This window comes from Hyperolius riggenbachi, chromosome 1 (assembly GCF_040937935.1).
Source record: "Hyperolius riggenbachi isolate aHypRig1 chromosome 1, aHypRig1.pri, whole genome shotgun sequence".
In the NCBI taxonomy this organism is placed as follows: Eukaryota; Metazoa; Chordata; class Amphibia; order Anura; family Hyperoliidae; genus Hyperolius; species Hyperolius riggenbachi.
In genome coordinates, this window is record NC_090646.1 from 17,388,713 (window position 1) to 17,405,995 (window position 17,283).

Sequence of the window (17,283 nt, forward strand, 5' to 3'; positions counted from 1 at the left end):
GGGGGACATGAGAGCATCCAGAGTCTTCCCACAACTTAAGTATCCCATTTTTAGTTTCTTCCAAATTAATTGCTTTAATTTGCTGTTATTGGCCAATGCATCTCAAGGGGGTCTCCCCTCTTCATCAGGAAAGCATTAGCTATCAGTGAGAGATACAGGAAGGAGATGCAGAGCTATTAAAGAGAACCCGAGGTGTGTTTAAAGAATGTTATCTGCATACAGAGGCTGGATCTGCCTATACAGCCCAGCCTCTGTTGCTATCCCAAACCCCACTAAGGTCCCCCTGCACTCTACAATCCCTCATAAATCACAGCCGCACTGTGAGGCTGTGTTTACATCTGTAGTGTCAGACTCAGCTGCTCCCCCGCCTCCTGCATAGCTCCGGTCCCTGCCCCCGTCCCTTCCCTCCAATCAGCAGGGAGGGAAGGGATGCAGGCGGGGACTGAAATTCTGCAGGAGGCGGGGAGAGCAGCAGACTGACACTATAGAGATAAACACAGCCAGCTCTGACAAGCTGTTTGTCAGCAGCGTGGCTGTGATTTATGAGGGATTGCAGAGTGCAGGGGGACCGTGGGGGGGTTTGGGATAGCAACAGAGGCTGGGTTATATAGGCAGATCCAGCCTCTGTATGCAGATAATATTCTTCAAACCCACCTCGGGTTCTCTTTAAGGTCTCTTTATACATGGGTAAGACCCACCTGGTGAGGAAGATGATCACCGGGCCCTGCAGCTCCAGGATTCCCGGCTTAGAAGACAACGTGTTGTAAACTTGGTGGAGGAAAAGCGCCAACCAGAAAACCAGGAAGAGGGCCGGGATGGCCAACTGTTGCCACACAACCACGACCAGGGCCACCAGCCTGTACAGCTCCATGTCCTGCAAATAACAGAAGATAACATAAGAGGAATAATACTGATACACAGTGAGCTCTCTTGTGGCAAGCGAGAGAGTTCGGACAAGCGACAATATGGCGCCCCCAACATATAATCACATTACACGATTTGTTATGGTCAATGAGATGCAAATAATTTCAAGTTGATGCAGGATTATGCAAATTTATGCAGCATAAAAAGGGACCAATCGCGTTTTACCTCAGCAGGATTTGATCGGTTCATTTCAAGCTGTATGAATTTGCATACAACATTTGCATAATCCTGCATCAACTCAAACATTTTTTTGCCTGTTATAGACCATTCCTGCACAAGATAACATAAACAGACTCTCTCCACCGGAATAATGCATTACCGATACACTGAGCTCTCGTGCCAAGCCGGAACAATCAATAATCCCTGCAGAAGGGAGGAGCTAGATTTCTCCCGTTTCAATATTAACAGGAAGACAGTTTTAGCTTCCTCCTCTAGCTATATAGTAAATATAGGTAGTAGTACAGAAAGATCGGCTGATGGCTTGGAGACTGCTGCGCCAGTGTTGGAAGGCTCATGTAGTTCTCTAGTCCCACATGAACACCAAGAACTTAGTGAAGCAGGTGGTTTTGAAGCTCGGCGCTGAATCCAGGTGCCCCATAGCAGCAGTGTTATGCTGCGCGGGGCTTGTAAGAGTAATTCGGGGTTCTGGCGATTGCTGTACCCCGAATTAAACCTCCCTCAGGGTTGCGATGACTCAGAGGGGGAATAGTATTTAACCCCACCAGTTGTGCTACAGCTAGGTGTAAACCCTACCAATCTGCCCTCTTCCCAAGTCTCCTAAGGTTTCGAACACATGCTAGATGGTTCTGGGACGAGGAGGTGGCATCAATGAGAGATCTAGCCAGCCCCATCATCTCATCTGAGTGCAGGATGAGGCTAATGTCTTCATCCCTACTCTTCCTGCGCATTGTGTTGTCCCTCTCCATAGCAACAGAACATGTCACTGGCCTGCAGGCTAGCAGCATATTTGTACAGCACTCTGTCCTCAACTGTTGCCCGAGGCTTAAAGGAAGCCTAAACTGAGAAAAAAAAAATTTAGTTAGATGATCACCTATCGTGTTTCCACAAAAATAAGACAGTGTCTTACATTCATTTTTGTACCAAAAGATGTGTTAGGGCTTATTATTCAGGGGATGTCTTATAGGTTTATGAACACACAAGTTCCTGTGCTGTGTCCTCCTGCCTTCCCAACTCTTCCTCTGCTGGATCCACCTCTTGTGTGCCTGTGTCCCCCTTGTAACTTTAGTGTCCTCCAGGTGTCCCCCGCTATACCCCTTACTGCCACTAGGGCTTACTTACAGGGGATGTCTTAAATTCAGGGAAAGAGGGTATGGTCCTCTGTATCCCATTGTTCCCCCTCTGACAGCAGACCCTCCCCCCTTGAAATTATCCAACCTGAGTGTTGGAATACGCCTTCCGGATTTGTTGGAACACTTCAACAGTACTTATGTCCCCAAGTACCTTCAAAGCCTTGCGGATCAACACAGCGCGCACACACACACAAACACGCACGCACACACGCGTCCAGGCTTACGGAAGTAGTCTGGGTCACCAGTACTGCTAAAGCCTTCTGAAGTCCTGAAGGGTTCACTACTTTTGCTGTTTGATATTCGGCCTTGCCCCTTCATTAACACCTCTAGATTACCCAATCTCCTGGGGGAGGAGCTGGTACTCTGCATTTCCCGAAGTCCTGGCAGGCATTCATGAGCAGGTATCCCAGTAGTTTCGGTGCTCCTACCTGTGTCAGCAGCTGGTAGGCCTTGCTGAAGAGGCTGCATAGAGGACGGAATCCAGAGAGGCCCAGGTAAGACATGACCAGCAGCGTGACTCCCGTAGAGAGAGCGCTGAGATGAGGCAGAGTGTGGAGGGGAAGTCCGGCCAGCCGGCCCAGCAGTGGCAGCACGGGGGCGCTGAAGAGCCATGCCTGGCGGGTTCTCATCAGCAGGGAGCAGAGCGTGCCAACTATCACCAGCCCTGAGGGGGGGGGAAACAGGCGATACATCGGAGGTCAGGTCTAATGTGCAAAAGTCCCGCAGATAATATATACAGGTAGTCCCCAGCTAACAAACAAGATAGGGACTGTACGTCCTGTAAGAGTGCTGGTGCTGTGTGTCAGTGACGTGGGAGGTCTCACCTGTAAGGGTGCTGCTGGTGTTACATGTCAATGAGGTGGGAGGTCTCACTTGTAAGGGTGCTGCTGGTGCTACATGTCAGTGACGTAGGAGGTCTTACCTGTAAGAGTGCTGGTGCTGCGTGTCAGTGACGTGGGAGGTCTCACCTGTAAGAGTGCTGGTGCTGTGTGTCAGTGACGTGGGAGGTCTCACCTGTAAGAGTGCCGGTGCTGTGTGTCAGTGACGTGGGAGGTTTCACCTGTAAGAGTGCTGCTGGTGCTACATGTCAGTGACGTAGGAGGTCTCACCTGTAAAGGTGCTGCATGTCAGTGACATGGGAGGTCTCATCTGTAAGGGTGCTGCTGGTGCTACATGTCAGTGACGTAGGAGGTCTTACCTGTAAGAGTGCTGGTGCTGCGTGTCAGTGACGTGGGAGGTCTCACCTGTAAGAGTGCTAGTGCTGTGTGTCAGTGACGTGGGAGGTTTCACCTGTAAGAGTGCTGCTGGTGCTACATGTCAGTGACGTGGGAGGTCTCACCTGTAAGGGTGCTGCTGGTGCTACATGTCAGTGACGTAGGAGGTCTCACCTGTAAGGGTGCTGCATGTCAGTGACGTGGGAGGTCTCACCAGTAACAGTGCTGGTGCTGCGTGTCAGTGACGTGGGAGGTCTCACCTGTAAGAGTGCTGGTGCTGCGTTTCAGTGACGTGGGAGGTCTCACCTGTAAAAGTGCTGGTGCTATGTGTCAGTGACGTGGGAGGTCTCACCTGTAAGAGTGCTGCTGGTGCTACATGTCAGTGACGTGGGAGGTCTCACCTGTAAGGTTGCTGCTGGTGCTACATGTCAGTGACGTGGGAGGTCTCACCTGTAAGGGTGCTGTATGTCAGTGATGTGGGAGGTCTCACCAGTAAGAGTGCTTGCACTGCGTGTCAGTGACGTGGGAGGTCTCACCTGTAAGAGTGCTTGCACTGCGTGTCAGTGACATGGGAGGTCTCACTTGTAAGAGTGCTGGTGCTGCATGTCAGTGACGTGGGAGGTCTCGCCTGTAAGGGTGCTGGTGCTGCGTGTCAGTGACGTGGGAGGTGTCACCTGTAAGAGTGCTGGTGCTGCGTGTTAGTGGCGTGGGAGGTCTCACCTGTAAGAGTGCTGGTGCTGCGTGTCAGTGACGTGGGAGGTCTCACCTGTAAGAGTGCTGGTGCTGCGTGTCAGTGACGTGGGAGGTCTCACCTGTAAGAGTGCTTGCGCTGCGGATCAGTGACATGGGAGGTCTCACTTGTAAGAGTGCTGGTGCTGCATGTCAGTGACGTGGGAGGTCTCACCTGTAAGAGTGCTTGCACTGCGTGTCAGTGACATGGAAGGTCTCACGAGTAAGAGTGCTGGTGCTGCATGTTAGTGGCGTGGGAGGTCTCACCTGTAAGAGTGCTGGTGCTGCATGTCAGTGACGTGGGAGGTGTCACCTGTAAGAGTGCTGGTGCTGCGTGTTAGTGGCGTGGGAGGTCTCACCTGTAAGAGTGCTGGTGCTGCGTGTCAGTGACGTGGGAGGTCTCACCTGTAAGAGTGCTGGTGCTGCGTGTCAGTGACGTGGGAGGTCTCACCTGTAAGAGTGCTTGCGCTGCGGATCAGTGACATGGGAGGTCTCACTTGTAAGAGTGCTGGTGCTGCATGTCAGTGACGTGGGAGGTCTCACCTGTAAGAGTGCTGCTGGTGCTACATGTCAGTGACGTGGGAGGTCTCACCTGTAAGAGTGCTGGTGCTGCGTGTCAGTGACGTGGGAGGTCTCACCTGTAAGAGTGCTTGCGCTGCGGATCAGTGACATGGGAGGTCTCACTTGTAAGAGTGCTGGTGCTGCATGTCAGTGACGTGGGAGGTCTCACCTGTAAGAGTGCTGGCGCTGCGCGTCAGTGACGTGGGAGGTCTCACCTGTAAGAGTGCTGGTGCTGCGTGTCAGTGATATGGGAGGTCTCACCTGTAAGAGTGCTGGCGCTGCGTGTCAGTGACGTGGGAGGTCTCACCTGTAAGAGTGCTGGTGCTGCGTGTCAGTGACGTGGGAGGTCTCGCCTGTAAGGGTGCTGGTGCTGCGTGTCAGTTACGTGGGAGGTCTCACCTGTAAGAGTACTTGCGCTGCGTGTCAGTTACGTGGGAGGTCTCACCTGTAAGAGTGCTTGCGCTGCGTGTCAGTGACGCCTGATCCTCGTACACCATCCCCAAATGTCCCGCCTCCATCTCCTTCCGGATGTACTCCCTGAAACCACACAATGCAGGGTGAGAGGGGTAAACAGCAATCAGAATGAGTGAACTTGGCAGTAAATGGAATAAGGCGGGAGGAGGGGCAGAGAGATATGCAGAAGGACAAACTGAGATAGAGGAGGACACAGGAAGTGGGAAGACACGATTGAGGGAGGCTCGTGCAAACAAAGGGATAAAAGGTTGGGGGGGGGGGGGGGGGACAGAGTTAGAGGAGGACTCAGGGGGTGGGAAGCCACAACTAAGGGAAGCACGAGCAAATAGAGGCATAGAGGATTGGGGGAGGAGTGGGAGACAGAGGAGGATACAGGAAGTGGGAAGACACGTTTGAGGGGGGCACGTGTAAACAGAGGGATAGGAGATTGGGGTAGGAGGGGGGGGGCAGAGAGGAGGACACAGGAAATGGGAAGACGTGGTTAAGGGAGGCCCAAGCTAACAGAGGGATAGGAGATTGGGGTAGGAGGGGGGGGGGGCAGAGAGGAGGACACAGGAAATGGGAAGACATGTTTGAGGGAGGCACAAGCTAACAGAGGGATAGGAGATTGGGGGGAGGAGGGAGAGACAGAGAGGAGGACACAGGAAATGGGAAGACATGTTTGAGGGAGGCACAAGCTAACAGAGGCATAGGGGATTGGGGGAGACAGAGAGAAACAAAACACAAAGAGTCAGAGAGGACAGAAGAGCAAAGAGGGTAAACTGACATTACGTCTGATTCTGTAAGGGCTGGTTCAGAGGGATGGCTGTTGGTGATTGTCCCGGCGTTTAATGCTCTGCACAGTCACTGAGATAAATGAGAGCGTTCATTGCACTACGTGTATCATCGTTTAGTCAAGTGTCGCGGCTGATAGAATTTTCTCAGAAGCTACATGCAGCTTCTGGAATCGGCTACATTCGTGTCATACCTCCCAACATTTCAATGACCCAAAACGGGACAATTAGGCCACACCCCTGGCCACGCCCGCAACCCCCTAGTCACGCCCACCCCAGGGGGAAAAAAAAGTTTTGTTTTTTTTTTAAATAATTTTGTTATTAAATTACTCCCAAATGGGAGGGTGCCGGGGTGGTGGTGGTGAGGAGGAGGAGGGGGGTGGCCAGGCAGAGAGAGGGGGGAAAAAAAGCCGATCGAGGCACCAGCCCGCCCGGTATGCGGCATGTATGGCCGCCGCCGCCGCCATCATTATCCTTCTCCCTCCCTCCTAATGTGTCCCCCAGTGTCCCCTTCCCCCCCGCACAGTAATATGGGCAGCGGAGCGGGCAGTGAGTCTTACCACTGCCTCTTCGCTGCGTACTGGGATCTCCTCTGATCTTCTCGCTTCCTGTGACGTCACAGGAAGCGAGAAGATCAGAGGAGATCCCGGTACGCAGCGGAGAGGCAGTGGTAAGACTCACTGCCCGCTCCGCTGCCCATATTACTGTGCGGGGGGAAGCCGGGGACACTGGGGGACACATTAGGAAGGAGGGAGGGAGAAATAAATAGCGGCGGTAATCCATCCCGCATGCAGATCCCCGGGGCTGGTGCCTCGATCAATTTTTTTCCTTCTCTCTGCCCAGCGGCCGGGACAGAAGGGGGGCAGCGCGGGATGGCGGGAGGGGCCCCCCAAATCGGTACAGTCCCGATCAAATCGGGACTGTTGGGGACTATGTTCGTGGTTACATTGTATTCCCACAGGGCACCAACATACATCGAGTCAACATAAGGTGGAGGGATCTATCCCCATTTTTTCTATCTACAGACAGCAACATCTTACCATCCCCAGAGAGGGCAGGTCTAAGTTCCCCTGTTGCCTAAAAAGTGGTTGCCTGCTGGTAAGCCACACTTGTGAGTATAACTCTACACTACTACTTTACTCCTAACTGGTTAAAAATTACTACCATAGTGGGCTCTCGATGTTTCCTTTATATCTTAAAATGTAAAAGAGATAGGAGAGGTAAGTAAAAAGGGCATTTGATGATTGTGAATAAGGAGGAGAGAGAGGAGGGAGGAAAAAGACAGTCAGAACGTGGATCAGAGATACGAGAGGAGGGGTGGTATCTACAGATGACCCACCTGAGGGCCTGGTGGCCCACGTACAGAAGAAGTGCCGTCAGGAGGTAGAGGTAAACGGTCACCAGATGCCGCAGAGGAAGGACAACCAGCCCAATGCACACCACATGAGCTGCAGAGAGAGGTTGGCAATCAGATCTCCGGTACACAACAGCACCACAATTACCCTCCCCCACAGGTCCCTGAGGGCCGCTCCTCACCTAGGGAGTATATGGTCCACAAGTAATCGGGGTAGAGGAAAAAGGATTGGTAGACTGCATGGCCAAGCTCCGTACTGTAGTTCTCCACATCCCAGCGGTAGAGCAGGTCCAGCATAACAATGCCTGGGACTCGGAGCACCACATTGGCCACTTCCTCCAGCCAGGACATAGCAGAGGACAGAGGACAGAGACACGACACTACACTCCTTTGTGGAAGTCCACACCTTACAGTTCCAGCCTTCTGAACAGTGGATCAGTCACATGAGACTGCGACCTACAACAGGAAGGACAATGACAAACGTGGACCATCACGGAGAGACCCCCGATGTCTGAAGAAAAATGGCCTGGAGAATCATCTAGAGCAGGAAGAGATAAAGACACACCTGCAATAACAGAGATATTTCATCATTACAAAGACATAACCAGCCAGAATTTCCCAAATTCCTTCATTTCCAAAGAACCTTCCCATGTGGCAGATGTTTGGACAAGTTTAACCAGCTCTTTTAGACATTCCTTCCAGAAGACAAATATCAATGAGCTATACCTTTACATACAAGATGCACTGCCGGTAACTTTCCTGAACTGTCTGCACCCCACAGAACCCATAGCACGCAGCGTGTCGCTAGCACAATGTTTACCTAAGCGCTGTCTGTCAGCTGCGTGACACGCTGCGTGTCGCCAGCACTGCGGGGGTTATAGCGGCGCGCAGGGGGGTCCTGGAGGCACACCATGGGGCAACAGAGGCTGGTGATAGTGTGCACAACCAGCCTCTGTGCCCCACTAACATAATTAAATCCCACCTCGGGTTCTCTTTAAGAACATACCGCTGGTACAAAAATAACTTCCTTTATTGGTAAGGGATAGGGAATCAGGAATAAAGATGATCACAGTTTTAGTAATATTGGTGGCTGAACATGGTAGAACGCGATCTTAGCAGTTTCAAGTGGTAGAAGTTTAAGTGCGGTAGAACTAGGGGCAAACATACACAATCAGTATTCAGTATAGACTCTAACATAACACCACTAACATTCTCATTAGCAGCATGAATCAGTATACATAAACCAAGATAGCTCACCTATTTATGATAGCTCATCGCCTCATAGGAACTTAAGGGCAGTTTCTCTGTCTCTCTCATAAGCTCTGAAGATTCTGTCTGTAAGATGGCTGCTGGCATGTCTGGTTAGATTCTTGAAGATCTCAGAGTGAGGCTGATTTCTGATTGGACTAGACTGTCAGGTGATTGGAGTACTCAGATTAACCCTGTAATGTCCTGTGCTTAGCTAGTTATATTATAGCTGATGCTGCAGGCTGTTACTCTACACACAAATGAACTATAACAGCAGGCTAACTTTTCTGCTTATCATACAACAGTCCTATATAGTTCTGGCTGGATAGTGTAATGGTTAAGGGCTCTGCCTCTGATACAGGCGACCTTGGTTCGAATCTCGGCTCTGCCTGTTCAGTAAGCTGCACCTATTCAGTAGGAGACCTTTGGCAAGTCTCCCTAACACTACAACTGCCTATAGAGCACGCCCTAGTGGCTGCTGCTCTGGCCTAACACTGCTACTGCCTATAGAGCGCCCCCTAGTGGCTGCTGCTCTGGCCTAACACTGCTACTGCCTATAGAGCGCGCCCTAGTGGCTGCTGCTCTGGCCTAACACTGCTACTGCCTATAGAGCGCCCCCTAGTGGCTGCTGCTCTGGCGCTTTGAGTCTGCCAGGAGAAAAGTGCTATATAAATGTTCTGTGTATATTGTTCTGTACAGAAAACTAGCACTACATTGCTATCAACTTCTCTTATTTTAACAGTAACTATAGAGCAGCGTTTCCCAACCGCTGTGCCTGGTGTGCCGTGCGTTCCTACTGTATGTAGAACGCAGGAGGGGGAAAGCAGCGCTAGAAGGAGGGGCAGTGGAGGCAGCGGTGGGGAGGGGGGAAATATCCCCCCCTCCCTCACCTGGGACCCCTCCTTCTGCCTCTCTCCCCCTCCATTTATGGGTGGCAAGTGCGGGGTCGGCGGCGGGGAGGCACGCGGAGAATTACTCACCACTTCCGCGTTCCAAGCGCCAGCAGCGTCATGTCGTCAGATCTCCGCCTTCAATGCCGCCCACTGTGCTTCCGCTAATCAGGAAGCACAGTGGGCGGCATTGAAGGCGGAGATCTGACGACATGACGCTGCCGGCGCTTGGAACGCAGAAGTGGTAAGTCTGCGCATGTCTCCCCGCCGCCGAGCCGCCCCGCACTTGCCACCGATAAATGGAGGGGGAGAGAGGCAGAAGGAGGGGTCCCAGGTGAGGGAGGGGGGGGGGATATTTCCCCCCTCCCCACCGCTGCCTCCACTGCCCCTCCTTCTAGCGCTGCTTCCCCCCTCCTGGGCATCTATACTGGGGGCAACTGTACTAGCTATACTGGGGGCAACTAAACTAGTTATACTGGGGGCAACTAAACTAGCTATACTGGGGGCAATTAAACTAGCTATACTGGGGGCAATTAAACTAGCTATACTGGGGGCAATTAAACTAGCTATACTGGGGGCAATTAAACTAGCTATACTGGGGGCAACTAAACTAGCTACACTGGGGGTAACTAAACTAGCTACACTGGGGGCAACTAAACTAGCTATACTGGGGGCAATTAAACTAGCTATACTGGGGGCAACTAAACTAGCTACACTGGGGGCAACTAAACTAGCTACACTGGGGGCAACTATACTAGGGCACTACCTACCTATACTGGGCACTATGCTAGCTATGCTGGGCACTATACTAGCTATACTGGGCACCATACTAGCTATCTGGGCACTATACTAGCTATCTGGGCACTATAGTAGCTATACCGGGCACTACCTACCTATACTGGGGCACTACCTATCCATACTGGGACTATACTAGCTATACTGGGGTAACTATACTAACCATACTGGGGCAACTAAACTCCCTATACTGGGGCAACTATGCTAGCTATGCAGCCGCACCCCAGCCCCCCCCATAGCCTGCTACACACGGCACTGTCCACTAGGTCGCGCAAACACCCGCGCGCCCCCCGCCGTTCCCCGGAGAAAAATATGGTCAGAAAGTGTTCCCCGGGCCGGAAAAGGTTGGGAACCACTGCTATAGAGAACTGTTTAGTTGTTAGATTGGCTTGGGCGGGCAGCTACAATGCGGACCTGGTTTATGGAGTTTTTCTCTATGGGTGGATATTGTTGAACATAAATGAAATAGATCATCTCCTACATTGCTATGATTTATGTCATTGTCTGCCATTAGGTGGGAAGAAGTTCCACTACCATCAACCTAGGTGACGCTTACAGCAGATACCCCTGCACCACCAATCTCCAGGAAGGTCCCCTTATTGCTATTGTTTATAATGTGTCTGCCATTAGGTGGGAAGAAGTTCCACCACCATCAACCTAGGTGACGCTTACAGCAGATACCCCTGCACCACCAATCTCCAGGAAGGTCCCCTTATTGCTATTGTTTATAATGTGTCTGCCATTAGGTGGGAAGAGGTTCCACCACCATCAACCTAGGTGACGCTTACAGCAGATACCCCTGCACCACCAATCTCCAGGAAGGTCCCCTTATTGCTATTGTTTATAATGTGTCTGCCATTAGGTGGGAAGAGGTTCCACCACCATCAACCTAGGTGACGCTTACAGCAGATACCCCTGCACCACCAATCTCCAGGAAGGTCCCCTTATTGCTATTGTTTATAATGTGTCTGCCATTAGGTGGGAAGAAGTTCCACCACCATCAACCTAGGTGACGTTTACAGCAGATACCCCTGCACCACCAATCTCCAGGAAGGTCCCCTTATTGCTATGGTTTATAATGTATCTGCCATTAGGTGGGAAGAGGTTCCACCACCATCAACCTAGGTGACGCTTACAGCAGATAACCCTGCACCACCAATCTCCAGGAAGGTCCCCTTATTGCTATGGTTTATAATGTGTCTGCCATTAGGTGGGAAGAGGTTCCACCACCATCAACCTAGGTGACGCTTACAGCAGATAACCCTGCACCACCAATCTCCAGGAAAGTCCCCTTATTGTTAATCTGGATTCCCTGTCACAGGAAAGATACAGCTATACCCTCTTCTGGGATGGTCACCCGTCTCACCTCTTTCAGCTTTCGGGTCGGTAGTATGGTATGAGTTCATCTCTGACTAAGAGGCCTGCTGACTGTTTACCGTAGGAAGTGGTGATCTGCTGGACTGAGATGACCTGAAGTCAGGATGGAGACCCTCAGTGTATTGTGGGACAATGAAACTCGATACAGAGAAGTGGAAAAGTCACCTAATAGCAGCCAATTTACAAAGGACTCCAGTCCAGATTGTCTTTATTGCTGGGCTGTGAAGTCAGAGCAATTTTTGGGAACCTGAAGTTGGAGTTGGTGGTTTTATAAACTGAGGAGTCGGATGATTTTTGTACCAACTCTACAGCCCTGCTAAGTATTAGACTAAGGGGTCGGAGTCGAGGAGTCAGAGTAATTTTGGGCACCTAGTGTCGGAGGTTTCATAAACTAAAGAGTCGGAAGACTTACCGACTCCACAGCACTGCTTTACCGGCCCACACAATACATGAACTTCGGCCAAGACAGTCCTTTGGTGCCGTCTTGACCAAGAACCTTGCATGTGTCCATCTGCACCACAGTGCAGTGATGTTTAATGATCTGCCGTGACAGCACGTATGGCTAATCTGTACCTCGGTGACAGACCAGGATGTAGCTAAAACGAATAATGGAAGTATATATGACATTACTGATCAGACCCTCATTAGCAGCATGCTTCAGTGTAAGTACAGTAACTGCGTGAAGCTTGCGCCCCCCGCTGTGTCCGCACAGCGCTTCCGCTCTTCTGGGTTAACGAGCATCACTTTGTAGCATGCTGCTTGTTACACACTTTAAATTGGATGATAACTTCAAACACAGAGAATTATGCCTCACCCAGCAAGCGTACGGCGCCTCTATAAACACCGCGGGAGCCGCACTTCACAGGAGAGACGCTCCCCAGGGCCGCAATGAAGGCCGCTTACACCTTAAAAGGACAACTATCAAAAAGTGGGCTTCTCTGAAACCAGCAATTAGTCTGGTGACCTCACAGATATATCATAAGAGCTTAAAGAGAACCCGAGGTGTGTTTAAAGAATGATATCTGCATACAGAGGCTGGATCTGCCTATACAGCCCAGCCTCTGTTGCTATCCCAAACCCCCTCATAAATCACAGCCGTGCTGTGAGGCTGTGTTTACATCTGTAGTGTCAGTCTCGGCTGCTCCCCCGCCTCCTGCATAGCTCCGGTCCCTGCCCCCGTCCCTTCCCTCCAATCAGCAGGGAGGGAAGGGATGCAGGCGGGGACCGGAGTTCTGCAGGAGGCGGGGAGAGCAGCAGACTGACACTATAGAGATAAACACAGCCAGCTCTGACAAGCTGTTTGTCAGCAGCGTGGCTGTGATTTATGAGGGATTGCAGAGTGCAGGGGGACCTTAGGGGGGTTTGGGATAGCAACAGAGGCTGGGCTGTATAGGCCAGGCATGGGCAAACTCGGCCCTCCAGCTGTTATGGAACTACAAGTCCCACAATGCATTTGCCTTTGAGTCATGACTGTGGCTGTCAGACTCCTGCAATGCATTGTGGGACTTGTAGTTCCTTAACAGCTGGAGGGCCAAGTTTGCCCATGCCTGGTATAGGCAGATCCAGCCTCTGTATGCAGATAATATTCTTCAAACCCACCTCGGGTTCTCTTTAAAAGTCTGACTTCAAATGTATGTGTGACTTTCTCCTTCACATTAGTGTCACCGTACAGACCAGATCCAAGGACCTCTGCATTGTTTGTCCCCCTGCAGAAACCACTTCATGTTCACATAGAGTATGCGTTTTGTTACTCGTATCGCGGCGCGCAATCACGCCTGCATCATTCAGAGATGAGCGGACATGCTGTCTTCACTAGGGATTCCGCGGAATTAAAATTTCTGCATTTCCAATAAGAAACCGGAAATTGGTAATCACAGTACAGTAACTGGAATTCTGTCGGACATCTGGCGAAAATCCGAGATACCGATAGTCGGTAATTTTAGGCCAATGAGAGCATTCAGAATGAATAAGCCAGAGAATCAGATTGTACATTTGGAAACCTCAGAATGATTCTGTAGAAAAGCTAAACCGTCATTACCGCATGGCAATATCGATTCCGATAGGATTCAGATCATTCTCCGATTTAGATCAGAATTCTGCACCGCAGCATACCAAATAGATATTAAGTTAAATCATTAGATTGCAGAAATAAAATTGTATTCCAATCGGAATCAGAAGCAGTATCGGATTTCGATCAGGAATCGATATTGCAATGCGGTAATCTAATTTTTCGACAGAATCGGAAAACAGCATTTCCGACCATCCCTAGTCTTCACTGACGTTTCCCATGTAACCAACCAGCTAGAACTACATGTGTGTTAATCACCAGGCTGTGTGATATTCAGACTCTACTGCCCATTGATAGGCAGCCTGTCCCAGTGACTGGCAGTGCAGTTCCTGGGCTGTGGCTAGAACCACACGTGGGCAAAATGCAACCCAAGCAAAAATGAGGCATAGGTAAGGAGGACCAGCATGAAGACAAGTATTTTACTGCTGGCCTGAGAAAATGGTGCAGCCATACAATAATAGATGGCCAGAACATGCAATCTTCAGATCTCCCTCAGATCATGTCTGATCTGATAGGGATTGAATCAATTCACACACTAGACCAAGTACAGCCTGCCAGAACACCCAGGTCACCCCGATTTATGTGCCCCTCGAACCTTGCAGAGTTTAGGCAGCTTACACTCACCTGTCTGCCATTGTGTGTATGCCTCCCACCACCAGGCTCTCTTTCCTGTACCATCTCTTCTGGAGCTATGTCCAGTGCCAAACACTAGAGGCAACGTAGCATATACCTTATGTGACCACTAGAGTGTTCGGGCTCTAGTGTTGGTCACGTGACGCAGGCACCCCAGGAGAGAAGACAGAGGTGGAGAAAATACACAGGAAGGAGTGGCCAGCGGGGATGGAGAGAAGACACAGGGAGGAGTGGCCAGCGGGGATGGAGAGAAGACACAGGGAGGAGTGGCCAGCGGGGATGGAGAGAAGACACAGGGAGGAGTGGCCAGCGGGGATGGAGAGAAGACACAGGAAGGAGTGGCCAGCGGGGATGGAGAGAAGACACAGGGAGGAGTGGCCAGCAGGGATGGAGAGACGACACAGGGAGGAGTGGCCAGTGGAGGTTTTGAACAACAAAAGGGAGGTTTTGAACAACAACATTTCTTGTGAAACTTTCATACTTTTAAAAGTGGAACATTACATTTAATTCTTACAGTGCTTATATTTAAAGTAAACTAGAGCTGAACGAAATTTAAAAAAATGTCCCACGCCGTCTTCCCGTGGTCTGCTGGTCAGCTACGATCAGCCTCGGTAACAGGTCGTGGCAGTCTGGGTCTTCTGAGCACGCGCTGACCTCCAGCACATGTGCGGTAGACCCGGACTGACGCAACAGAGCCTATTACCAGGGCTGATCGCGGCTGAACGACAGACCGCGGGAGGACAGGTGGGACTCAGACAAGCTCATACTGCTGGAGGAAGCTGCAGGTAAGTATCCATTTTTTTTTTATTTCGTTAAGCTCTGGTACACGTTGTGATTAAAGCCCAATTTTAACTCAAGAAAGATTCTGGAAGCCTCTGGAATGGATTATCCAGCGCCTCTCCGTTACTGAGGAAAGCCACTTTTACCTTATTTCTCCTTACAAGTTGACTTGAAGCATTGTACCCATATATATGTGAATCTACTTTCACAAATGTAAGTACGCTGTCCAGAAATAGCTAAAAGGTGGAACACAAAAGAAGGAAGACACGTCAGAGTGCCCCCCTCCCCCTTGATCCAGGGGCAGGCCAAAGGAGGCGGGCAAGGAGCCAATTGTGCAGCTACAGAATCTGTCAGCTGGGACATCCAGCGGCCCACCTAGGACATTTGCAGGGAAACATGTCCCCAGTAAACTGGGATGTCTGGTCACTGTAAATTAGGACGAGATATGAAGGGACCAGTGCCCAGCAAAGAGGCAGGTTACATTACCATACAGAACATGGGGGATCTGATACAAGGGGAGGGGCGTTGACATAATGACAGGATCTAAGGGGTCCTATCAGAAGATATTACATTACAGGACATGGAGGGGACCTGTCACTGGGGGAGGGGAGGTGACAATATAACACAGGCTATGCAGGAACCTGTCACCAGGGGAGGGGAGGTGACATGACAGGATTTAGGGGGGCTATGAGAAGATATTACAGTACATGGTGGGACCTGTCATTAGGGGAGGGGACATTATAACACAGGATGGGTGGGACCTGTCACTGGGGGAGGGCAGGTGACATTATAACTCAGTGCATGGGGGACCTGTCACTGGGGGAGGGGAGGTGACAATATAACACAGGATGGGGGGGACCTGTCACTGGGGGAGGGCAGGTGACAATATAACACAGGATGGAGGTGACCTGTCACTGGGGGAGGGCAGGTGACAATATAACACAGGATGGGGGGGACCTGTCACTGGGGGAGGGGAGGTGACATTATAACACAGGATGGAGGGGACCGGTCACTGGGGGAGGGCAGGTGACATTATAACACAGGATGAGTGGGACCTGTCACTGGGGGAGGGCAGGTGACATTATAACTCAGTGCATGGGGGACCTGTCACTGGGGGAGGGGAGGTGACAATATAACAGGATGGGGGGGACCTGTCACTGGGGGAGGGCAGGTGACAATATAACACAGGATGGAGGTGACCTGTCACTGAGGGAGGGCAAGTGACAATATAACACAGGATGGGGGGACCTGTCACTGGGGGAGGGGAGGTGACATTATAACACAGGATGGAGGGGACCGGTCACTGGGGGAGGGGAGGTGACATTATAACACAGGATGGGGGGGACCTGTCACTGGGGGAGGGGAGGTGACATAACACGGGGGGGGGGGGGGGGGGGAGCGGAGGTGACATAACACAGGACATGGGGGACCTATGACTTGGGAAGTGTGGGGGGGGGGGGGTGTAGGGAGTCCTCTCTCTGCTCAGGGGCGCCCCAGTCCTGTAGAGCAGACACAAGGCACACAGGACGATAGGATTGCTGTCTCATTTCCAGGCACTTTCCCCTCCTACCCCGTCAGGTTATCGCTACACATGAGGGTCTCCCCAGGTGACAGCAGTAACCCCCTCCCTCCAGCATTCAGGCCCTGAATCCCCGGATTACCCCCTGCCGGTGTCTGAGAGCCGTCATGACGCCGGATCCGCCATCTAAGGTGAGGGCAGCGCATGCGCGCCGGGCGACCGCAAGGTCAGTGTCACGTGACGGCACGCAACAGCAACCTCTAGCGGTGGAGCTCGAAATTGTGACTGGAGGCATCGCTGACACGTGGGAGGGAGTGGCCAATCACACGGCGACCCGCGCTTTAGTCTCATCTCTGCTGTCATGGTTACCGGAGATTCTCCAGGTTATCAGTATTTATGTATTATGATGCTGCAGACGCGAGGCTGTATGTATGTCAGTCAGCCTCACCCCTATACTTATATCACTGAATATACTGCAGCCAGTGGCGTAGCTAAGGAGATGTGGGCCCCGATGCAAGTTTTACAATGGGGCCCCCCAAGCACTCTATACATAACAATTGATGATACGCGCGCAAAACCTGCCAATGGCAACTACAGTGTCAGAGGTGCAAGAAGGGGATGGGGAACAGTTTGT

The 17,283-nt window shown here is 51.4% G+C and overlaps 1 protein-coding gene across 7 annotated transcripts in view; it reads right to left on the reverse strand.

The window, feature by feature from the left end:
* LOC137562529 (RING finger protein 145-like) overlaps positions 1–16,872 on the reverse strand; it is a 39,809-nt gene extending 22,937 nt beyond the window's left edge. Inside the window, exons 1-7 of one of the 7 annotated variants that reach the window (XM_068273967.1) lie at positions 15,941–16,224; positions 15,277–15,891; positions 7,522–7,904; positions 7,325–7,433; positions 5,184–5,275; positions 2,663–2,898; positions 699–874 (exon numbers count right to left, since the gene is read on the reverse strand). In XM_068273967.1, coding sequence (XP_068130068.1) covers positions 699–874; positions 2,663–2,898; positions 5,184–5,275; positions 7,325–7,433; positions 7,522–7,690 — 782 coding nt within the window. In that variant the 5' untranslated portion in view covers positions 7,691–7,904; positions 15,277–15,891; positions 15,941–16,224. Of the gene's footprint in view, positions 1–698; positions 875–2,662; positions 2,899–5,183; positions 5,276–7,324; positions 7,434–7,521; positions 7,905–8,596; positions 8,831–14,341; positions 14,885–15,276; positions 16,225–16,791 lie in introns of those variants that run through there. The other 6 variants (XM_068273948.1, XM_068274000.1, XM_068273991.1 and 3 more) reach the window with 6 other exon arrangements.
* Positions 16,873–17,283: the final 411 nt, after the last annotated feature.